Source organism: Zea mays, chromosome 5 (assembly GCF_902167145.1).
Source record: "Zea mays cultivar B73 chromosome 5, Zm-B73-REFERENCE-NAM-5.0, whole genome shotgun sequence".
NCBI lineage: Eukaryota > Viridiplantae > Streptophyta > Magnoliopsida > Poales > Poaceae > Zea > Zea mays.
This window is the reverse complement of record NC_050100.1, coordinates 215,148,302-215,158,993: the sequence shown is the minus strand read 5'-3', so window position 1 is coordinate 215,158,993 and position 10,692 is coordinate 215,148,302. Positions and strand designations below refer to the sequence as shown.

Genomic DNA, 10,692 nt, shown 5'->3' with positions numbered 1-10,692 from the left:
TTTGTTTTACCTAATTATTCTACTTATTTCATTATTTGTCATATAACTCAAAGTCAAGGCTTGGAATTTTTGTACGAGGTAACTGGAGTGCAAGAATAGAGATTTTTATCGTGCAAGGCACAGATGATCTTTATGTAAGCACCAAGAGCTTTTGGAACAAGTGATAGCAGGAGAGGTACGAGTACGACTGGCTGCACACAGCACACGGCACAGTGTTCGTCCCAAAATTAAGCTCCAGCTCATTGGCACATTTGACAGAGCGAGCCCATCCACACCGCGCCACGGACGTGCATGGATCGAGAGAAGAGCGACACATAGACATAGACCATGACTACGGACCACTAGTATATCCTAGGGAGTGTTGCCGATACATAGAGTGAGAGGACTGAGGAGTAAACAAGTGCGCACTCTCTGATCGATGGAGCATGAATCACACTTGGATGTGGTCGAGCTCGTCGTCGTCGACCGCGACGGACTGGCTCTGCAGGCGGCGGAGCTTGAAGGAGGAGAGCTTCTGCGACATGTCCTTGTGGCTGGGCGCCTCCTCGAAGCGGATGTAGGTGTAGGTCCAGGCCCCGGAGAGCGTGCCGAGGACGGGGCCCAGGAAGTAGATCCAGAGGCCGGTGTAGAGGTTGCTCGCCAGCGCCGGCCCCAGCGTCCTCGCCGGGTTCATCGATCCGCCCGACACTGCCCTGCAATCACCACTCGGTTTTCCCTCGCGTCTCAGTGCTCAGTTCATCGATCTATTGTCACTATGTCAGCGTGGCCGTCCGGGACCGGGTCAGATTCACGTTGCGAGCCAGGTCAGGGGCTCAGGAGTGCTGGCGTGCTAGCTACTCACTCAGGGTTTAGTTAGTAGTACATGCTTGCTAGCTAGCTGAATTAAAGAATTGTTACTGTCGGCTAATCATGCTTTGGATCTTTGCTCTTGTTTACTACTAGTAGTCTAGTACTGAAATCGACGTAGCCCTCTCAACTAAACTATTTTTCTAACTTGGATTAAGTATCCTACGAATTGAATAGCCCGGCCGGCGTGCGTGCGTATTTATGTATTTGTTTACCCTGCGAAGATGGACGTAATGCAAACCGCGGAACCAACTGCCAACCCCGCCAACTCACCCACCTGCATCATCATTCCACGAACACAGCGAAACAGTCAGAATCGTACGTCTTGCTCACCGCGAAACACAACAGCCAGCAATCGCTAGCTGCTGCTTTACTAATATAATACTTACCGCTCTCGTGTCCGTGGCGACGGCGAGGGTGACGAACATCATGTTGAAGGTGACGATGATCTCGATGACGAGCGAGTGCCAGTGCGGCCCCGTCGGCGTGGTGGTGCCCAGCACGGCGATGGGGTGCAGCACGGCCTTGAGCACGAACGACGCGCAGATGCTGCCGGTGAACTGCGCCGCCCAGTAGAACGGGACCTGCAGCCACGCAGCCACATACATGCAACGCGCTAGCTCGTCAGCAGCAGCATCCCCCACAAGACCAGGGAGGAAAAAAAGAAAGAAAAAAGAAACGGCAAGCATCGCGTCACGTACAGAGATATAAAAACATGTAGTACTATCGATCTTTATAACCATACTTAATTAAGCAAACCCTGCAGGACCTCTGCACAGGGACGTGCACCGTACCGGCCGGCCGGCTGCGGTGCTCACGGCACATCGAATCGGTTCGGGTCAGCCTCACACGTCGTGCAAACAGGGCTCGCAGCCCGGCACCTGGGCCAGCCAGCTTGCCGGAGCCGGAATAGGGTGCCGAACCAGAGGCCCGCCGCGCCGGCGTTTTCGGCGCATCCATGCCCCCGAGGAATACATGTGCACATGCCACGGCACGATGGGCCACCACACCTCTCGAGCAAGAGTTTGAAAACTCAAATCATCTTCGAGATTGAAGGTGATTGGAGAGAAAATTAGCTGATTTTCACCTAATCCACTTCGACCCCGAAGAGGATTTACCAAAGTAGTCATCAGGTGCGGTCCCCTAATTAACCCTGGCAGCTTTTCTTTCTGCTAAAAAGGGACGGGACGGGACGGGACGGGACGGGAGGGAACACTTATCTCCGGCCGTGAGAACGCGGAGATGGATCGTGCCCACGAGAGCGACGTGGATGGCCATGCGGGGCTCTGGCTTCTTGGCCGTCCTAGCTCAAAGGCTTGCGTTTTGGCCTTGGCACGGCGCGCGGCTACATACACGAGCTTTTCTGCCTGGCCGTTTCGCTTCATGTCAGCTGGAACCGGCAGGTCTTTCACATGCCGTGCCAAGCCCAACGTATCATACTATATTACTATGCGTGTATATATACAAGTACTAGCACTCTGTGTTATTCGTGTCAGCTAAGCTAATGCTACTTGTTGCTTGGCTCCAGGCTTCAGCTAGGCGAGGCGACCGAACTGGCCAAGGAAAGCGACGTGTGAGGGGAATGAACGGGGGCCGGCTAAGGTCACTGCTACAATATATATTTTTTATAATTCCGCGTGAACATTGTTTGGGTTAAGAAATCCTACAATAGTTGACGCTTTGGCCGTGAATCTGAATAAATATTTGTCGTAGTTTAAGTGTCTACAGCTTTAAACTCGATCGAGGAAGTAAGTACATGATTGATTGGCCCGGACAAGAAGTTACATTTTTTTGAGCATATACTAAACGTTGATTTTTTTTAACTTCCTTTTCGATGACGATACAAAGCTAGACTTGATAGTTTGGCATGCCTTAAAAAAGGTGAATAATTTGGGCCATGATCACGCCATGACAAACGTGTGCAGCACGACTACTAAAAAAGAAGTGAAATAAGAATGTCGTCCAAGGGGGAGAATAATAGGTGAGCAACAAAGCAAAAATGAATCGCTCTGGTGGTGTGCGTTGTTATACGCCACTGAGGAGCTTAGGTCTGTACGTATATATATGTCAACGAATGCACCGATCGTACGTTAGTACGTATGCCCAACCAATTCAACTATGGCTCAGAGTTTCGATGCAAGAAGACGAACGGACGGGCGCGTACCTGGATCCAGGGGAAATGGCGGAACACGGCGAACGCGAGCGTGACGGCGGGGTTCATGTGCGCGCCCGAGATGTGTCCGACGGCGTAGATCATGACGGTGACGATGAGCCCGCCGGCGACCGACTGCCCCAGCTGCGAGATGCGGTCCTTGTCGCTGCCGTAGATCCCCGCCGCCCCGCACGTGACGAACACCAGCAGGAACGTGGACACCACCTCCGAGACCACCTGTCGATCGATGGGGTTCCATGGGAGCACCACACGCACGCTCATATATCAGTCTCCGGCCGGTTAGCAATCAAAGCAACGAAACGGAAAACAGGATGAAAGCAGACGACGGCCGGCCGGTCGTCACCACACCAGCAGCATATATATATGCGTACCTTCTTGAGGAGGTGCGGAGGGAAGATGTCCGCCAGCGACCGGTCGTAGTACGTGGGGGGCATGCTGGAGTTCTGCGCCGTGCCGATGTCATGGATCTCGTTGTTGAAGTTGGCCCTGGAGTTGGACCTCGAGTTGGTCGACATTTCCGGCCGGCGGTCGATCGATCGAGCTACTACGCGCCTGCGTGCTGCGCGTGGTCGAGCTAGCTAGCTAGCACACGTACGTACGCGAGTTCCTTCCTACGCACTGCGTGCAGCACTCAGGAAGAGGCCGGAGGAAGGAGGAAGAAGATGAAGCTTTACTCACTCGTCGCAGTCGCAGGTATGTATTACCTGCCTCTCTCAGTCTCTTGCTTGCTTGCTTGTTTGTTCGCTCTTCTAGGAGGTATTTATAGGGGAGAAGAACGAGGCAGGTCCCCGAGAAGTGAGCTAGCTGCTAGCAGATGTGGCCGGTGCACAACGCCTTTTCATTAGGCCTACTTGTCGGATCGACAGAGGCGCGCGCAGCGTACGTCTCCCTAATCGGCCAGGGATCATCTATCTCTTCTCTGCTCAAAATGAATTAATTTCCGGTTTCGTCCCAGCTAGTTTATTAATCTCTCGGAACACGTTGTCGGGCTGCCACTGGACGACGGGGGTGTATATGAAGCATGAACTCGCATGCCTACATACTTGCTCTTACTAAGGACAGGAATTCGCGTCATCGCCCCCGTGATCGCGAATAAAAACAAATGTTATTTGTGTCTGCAGCGCAGGTAAAATAATTTGGGGGTTTAATGGTTTATCAATCGGCAAGTGTGTACACTATGCGCGGGATAAAGCGCGACGTCGAGGTCATGACGCTGCGCTGTAGCGGGTGACGAACAAATTCTAGAATATGGAGGACAGGGGAGGGGGGGGGGGGGGGGGGGGGGGGGGACGCTATCGTATTGTATTGCAGGGACGGACGGATATTTTGGCGGCGTCGACGTCCTCTCGCCGGACTTCGTATAAGTTGACATCTACTGCAGCTCGTACCAAGCAGAAACGAGGCAACCAGGACAAAACCGTACTCAATTTTACCGTGGGTCTAGGGGGGCGCTGTCATGCCATTGCCGCCACTTGCATATGTTACCGACGGCGCTGGAGCAGCTGAGCAGTTTTCAATTGGCAGGGTCGTCGCCGACTCAGCGACCGAATTCAAATGCTGAGCAGTGAGCAGTTGTGGATTTGCTAAGGACGCATTACAAAATACGGAGTTATCCTAACCACTCTGTATACTTTACTTCAGCGTGCCTGCTGCAGCAGTTTGCAGCTCCGCTCTGCTGCGGACTGGCGCAGGCCTTCTGAACGAGCTCAGAACCAGTGCTCGCATCGGTTGTCACTGTCGAGAACAACCTGCCGCCTCTTGGAAATACCATCTTCGTTACTTCCACTATTTTCCAGTCCTGTGTACTCTAATCTGGTATTCTCTCCTTCACTTTTTTGCTTCTTCAAAATATCGTCTTTGACAGTAGGACTTGACCGAAAAAACCCGCTAACTGTCTTCAGGATCAAGAGGACAGTTAAATTTTCACCGTCCTTCTCCGCTGCATAGGATCCTCAGCGGTTGCCGATTTGATCGATCATGCTGCAAAAGTGCAAACGACGAAACCAAACCAAACACCAGCACCTGTCCACTGTTCCCTCTGGTACTAGCCTTTTGTACCGCCGTATTGTGTCAGTACATGGAATGGATTCAGCGTTTCTCACGCCTGGAGGCTGGAGGTACTAGTAGGCTCTTGTCATGCATGGACCACCAATCCACCACACGATGTGTCAACAGTGCTGGTACGCCCCCAACGTCACGAGTGTATGGCGGCTATGCCACTTCGCGCCGGTGGGCTGCAAACTACAGTGCAGTGCTGCATGCCTGCATTGGACTTCCATTTCCATACCGTGCCACTGTGTGCTTTTCCAAAAAAGAAGCTGGCTTTTACGATCACTACAACTCGTTTCAAGTCAGCCACTCGGCTCGGGAAAAATCCGAAACCTCTAGAACTCTTGCAGCCTATAGCTTTGTACTCACTGTTACTATCAGTAAGAAAGGACTCTGCAGAGTACAGAGAGGCCGCGTCTCAGGATTTTTTTTTTTTTTTTTTTTTTTTTTTTTTTTTTTTTTTTTTTTTTTTGCTGTGGACGTGTGCAGAGATGCTTTACAAAAGAAGAACGCGTAGTACAAGCAGCAGTTTCTGGTGTCCATACCATACACAAACACGTGTGGTGTTCGGGTGTGGCGAACTGATGAATGGGTGATCTCGTTTTAAAGGCGAAGCAGACGGCTCTGCTGCTGAAGCTGTGTGATTCTAAAAACATTGCGTTAGCATGAAGCCACGAGAGGCTCTCGTCCACGGGAACCGAACCATGATAGCTGACGAGAAATCGATCAGAGAGAGCAGCCGGAGATGCATCCTGACACACACTACTAATTATTGATATGTATATATATATTTGCTGATCATTGTCTTGCTTTGTCTGCACCTACGCTGCACACTACGCACCAGAACTTGAGAGGTCGTCGTCACTCCAGTCCAATCAAGCTCTTGTAATCAGCCTGCCCTGTGCCCTGCAGCCAATCATACCAGTTATCACCCGTAAATTTAAAAAATAAACACAGTTCAGGTTCCACACTGAACTGCTCTGATCTCGAGCTCAAATCCAACCTAGCCGCGACACCTGCGACCTGTGTCAACTGTCAAGGCGCGCCATCCGATATCTGCTTATTAGGCCACTGTTTAGTACAGTGTCCTGGAGACCTGGACCTGGACGGCTGGACCCCTGGCCACAAGTTCAGCACCTGGTGTCTGATTCTGAAGAAGCACCATTATTTGTAGTAGAATCATCGTGCATGATTTACCTGCTTTGCCCAAATCCAAGCACTAGATAGATATATTCTTGCAGCTGTATATAGTGCTGTCCTGGCTCAAGCCTGACCCCAGAACTTGGATCTCGACACACAAGAACCATATCAACTTCCCCCCATCAAATCACCCTGAAATCGTGATAGCACACTGCTGGTAGTGTTCCGGCTTCAGAGACGTAACCATTGCATTGGTTGCAAGAACTTCTCTACGGCAATGGCATCCCGATTCGGGCCTGGCCAGCAGCTGGTCGTGCATGGTGCTCCGGTCCACACCTCCTTAGCACCCTGTACTAACTGAGCTAGTAAGTGATCAGTCCCATCACCGTGCCTATTAACTTCTTTTGGGGTTAGATTATTAGTAAGTGATCAGCAGTAGAAGCATCTGTACATGTTGGCCACTGCATACCCTGAGGCCCCAGCCGTCGCCATAGCTGCGTAGGCGTATATGATTCTCAGAGCCACGAGAGGGTGTGAGCAATGTCGACATGAGACAGAGAGGTTGACATGCGATAGCGGATGCTTGATTGCGAGAACCTTGCTGGTTTTTGACCTAGAAGCTAGCCTATCTGTCAGGCGGTGAATAATGCGTCCGTTGAATTACGGGTGCAAAGGGAGAGCCTTCTCTCTTTTTACTGCCGGACTGAAGAGGTCGACACCTGCGACCTGCCTGCCTGATCCTGACGCCGTTCTGGCGCCCGTGGAGGGCTGGCGGCTGCCCGCACTGATCGCTTCATCATTCTCGCCAATGATTTCTCTCGAGCTAGCTTGGGTTGGCTGCTCTCTCTATCTTCCGTCCTAGTGGCTAGTGACTGCAGCAGACGTTGTCAAGATGTGCGTATTTTTTTTTATGATAGGAGCGCACAGGAGACTTGCCTGATTTCTGAATCCTTTTCACCTTGTCTGCAGCTTGCTCTTGTGCCTGCATTATTCTGCAAGTATGTCAGATCAGTTCTTCTTCCTGAAGCACGTGTGGTCAGTTACAAACCAAACCATTCGCGTGATACATACAGATATTGTCTATCTGAATTCTGAAGCTCCAAAGTGTCCGAATTCTGAAGATCCATCAAAATGGGTCATTATTTACATGAAGAATATTCTCTCTCTTTTTCGTGCTGAAAAAAACCAGATGGGACTATCCTCTGTGAGCTTCCCTGCAATTCTGGTTCATAGTATTATTATCTGAAGTAGCATCACGCTTGCGTGTAGCCATTATCCAATCAAGAGGAGCCAGAGGCCAAACTAGGTCGCCCGTGAACATGACAGGAAGCCATCTTAAAAGAGCCTGTCAGTTGACTAAACTGGCCTACGACATCCATTCCAAAAGGAATCGACACTTAAACGACAAGGAAACCTTCACAAGTCACCAATCCCGTCAGTTTGTGGCCATGGAATCAAGCAATTAATCTGGCGACAGCGGTGTTTTTACCTCTGTCAGGACGAGCGCCAGCACCCCCCAAGTGGATCAAGTGGTCGCCTGGACTCAACCGTCCATCGCCATTTCTCTATTCCTCTTCTAAGACCATCTCTAACCATTCCCCCTATATTTCTTCCCCTATCTATATTTACTGTTATATTTTAGTACATCACCCTAAAAGATACCTCACATCTAGAACGTCTCCAACCATTCACCTTATCTAGCTCTCCCTATATACTATAATTCAGTTATTTGATTTTTTATCGGTTTTTAAAGTTTGAAAAATCATACACTATTTATACTACTATAATACACATTATTTTCAGATTACTATACTTAAAAGAGTTAATATTACAAAGAAATTGAATGATTAAAGTATGGAGGCAAATTAGAACTCACCCAAGTAGTTTTTCCTCTCCTCCATATGGGGCTAGACGGTGGGAGAAGCTATTGGAGGGCTTGCTCTCCAAATGACACTCTACGGGCTTGTTTGGGACAAAGGGTAATTGAGGGGATTGAGGGACCTATAATCCCTTACTATTCAAAATTAAGTAGTAGGGGATTCTAGCCCACTCAATCCACTTCATTACCTTTGATCTCAAACAAGCCTCTTTGATCTCAAACAAGCCTTACGTGGGTTGGGAGGAGGTTTGGGGGTGTGGATGGAGGTGGCCTAAGCACGTACAGCGGCAGCAGTGGGTTAAGAATGACACAATCACGTGATTAGGAAAGGAGAACAGACGCGAGGGTGGTTAACGGAAGCTTGGTAAACAATTAGCGGCGGACAGCTCGATGAGCTTGGATCATACGGAATGGCGTCACCGATGGATGTGCGAGCGGCGGACAGGTTGAAGAATGGCGTCACTGTGAGCGTTTATTTGATTTGATCCTGTAGTGAATCTGTGAATGGGCACTCTGAGCTGCGGTTAGTCTGCCGTACGCCCGTACGTAGTGTGTATGGGGGTACTAGGGTTGAACGTTGCAGCACTGATGCATCCATGATCACTTTCAGAGATGAACATAGTTTTGTGGTCGGCCGTCGAAGCCCGATTCACGCGCGTGGTGCGTCCTATACATGTCCAAACGGGCATGTCCGACTAACGGGTTGGACCGTCCATTTTTTTTGTATTTTAGCTATTTTCTTGAAAATGTTCACATTTAGATCTTTTGTTGACTTAATCTTATTTTTAGATCCTTTACTCGGCGTCTCAGGCTATGGCACCGACCGCCAAGGTAACACGGCTCGACGGCATGAATCATGGCGTCGAGCTCCTGTCTCCCACCACGCTAGCTTTACTAGTTTAGTCATTGGCTAGTTGGTAAGATTGGATCTATGTGGCTAAATTCCTTTTTGCGGTAGAGATAACAATACTTAGATAAAATCTTAGTTGCACTAATTTGCTTATTTATCTGCATATGTTTTATTTAAGAGAAAAAGATAGATGCTAGTTTAGTGTGAAAAAGTAGTCGTCCTAATTTATTCGTCGTAGGCGTCCATGTTCCTTTCAGATAAAATACATCTACTAACTCTTTAATGTTTTTTTTTGTCTATATCTTGTTGTCTGTCACGTCTCTTAGTGAAATTTGATAGTGTTATAGGTAATCTTACCTATCATAAGACAATCATCACATGCTCCTTCCTGATGGATCTTTAAGGTGACGTTTAGGGATATATCTGACGAGGAATAGGATTAACATCGATCTAGTCCATCTCTAGATTTGTTTCGTCCACTCGTTCATCACTGTTAGGTCGATTTTGTTGGTCTGCTACATTCCTCGTTGTGTCAACCACGGATATACTAGTCCTTGTTAGTATATATGATCTAAATTAGCCTCAACATATACTCGAATAAATAACTATTAAAAAATAAAGTTATATTTGTTGCTAATAATTTTTACAGTAGTAACTCACACCCCTTTTGTTCCCTTATAAATGAAGTTAGTGTTTGGTCTTTCATTGTTTTCTTCGTCCACATATGTCAACATGTGTAACCATGCAATCTTGACATTTAGAGCCATCTGTTTCACATTCGATGCACATAAGCTGAGATGGTTTTCTGCAAAATGTATGTTGGATCACAATGCAAGCGCTTTTGCAAAAATTTATCCACTATTGATGTGCGTTGGATGCGATCATGCGAATCAGATGGTTCTAAAGGTCTGAATGCATGCTTGTAGAGGTTAGTATGGTGCACAAGAGGACATGTTGCCTTCTTCATCAAGGAAGGGAGATTTGGCGCACACCGACAATCAATATTTCCCGCGTTATGATTTGAGTTGCTCAGATGGCGACAATGGCGTGGTTGTAAGTTTTTTTAAGAAAAAGCTGATGTGATTGTATATATGTTACTGCAAGTTGCGACGCCTGAACTTTATTGCCAGCCTTAGACTCTATTCAGTAGCGTTAAAAACTCTATTCACTATTTCAAACTTTACTTTATAGATAATATAATTTACGGTGTAAAACAATTTTGTACACAACTGTATGCACGGTCTGTTGGCCATAGCGTAGGCCACCGTTTGTTCGGTGTAGAAATCTAGCTTCCACCTTGCACAAGCCGGACCAAGAATAGGGGGTGTTTGATTTATAGGGACTAATTTTTAGCTCATCTATTTTATTTTATTTTAGTCCAATTTTAGTTTTTGTATTTGTTAATTTAGAGACTAAAATAGAATAAAACGAAGTGACTAAAAATTAGTTCCTATAAATCAAACATCTATAGTATGCTGACCACAGCCTTATGGGTCACCATTTGCTCGGTGTAAAAATCCAGCTTCCAGCCTCGCACAAGCCGGACCAAAATCTTGGCCTGCCACGGATGACTGCGCTGTTTCTGATGTCAGATGTGGGCTCTTGTTACAGCCCAGGTCAGCGGGGCTGTGTGACTGGTTGGGCTGCCTCGGCCTTGCGGTGTTGGCGTGGCAGCTCGTGGATGCTCCGGTCCTCCGCGGTGGTTCTAGACCGAGACCCGAGAGAGTCAGAAGCGAAGCGGAACAAAGAGAGGAG

General features: G+C 48.4%; 1 protein-coding gene across 1 annotated transcript; it reads right to left on the bottom strand.

Moving 5' to 3' along the window:
* Positions 1-217: 217 nt before the first annotated feature.
* Positions 218-3,726, bottom strand: LOC542643 (NOD26-like membrane integral protein ZmNIP2-1). Its single transcript, NM_001112167.1, has 5 exons — positions 3,391-3,726; positions 3,011-3,235; positions 1,236-1,430; positions 1,062-1,123; positions 218-692 (listed from the first exon to the last, which is right to left on the bottom strand). Exons 1-5 carry the CDS (start codon positions 3,532-3,534, stop codon positions 431-433), a joined length of 888 nt encoding a protein of 295 aa, NP_001105637.1. The 5' UTR covers positions 3,535-3,726; the 3' UTR covers positions 218-430.
* Positions 3,727-10,692: the final 6,966 nt, after the last annotated feature.

Coding starts and splice junctions, on each gene's coding strand:
- LOC542643 (NM_001112167.1), bottom strand. CDS start 3,534: ATGTCGACCAACTCGAGGTCCAACTCCAGGGCCAACTTCAACAACGAG. Junction 3,236..3,390: donor CTCCGCACCTCCTCAAGAAG/GTACGCATATAT, acceptor ATCGATCGACAG/GTGGTCTCGGAGGTGGTGTC. Junction 1,124..1,235: donor TCGCCACGGACACGAGAGCG/GTAAGTATTATA, acceptor ATGATGATGCAG/GTGGGTGAGTTGGCGGGGTT.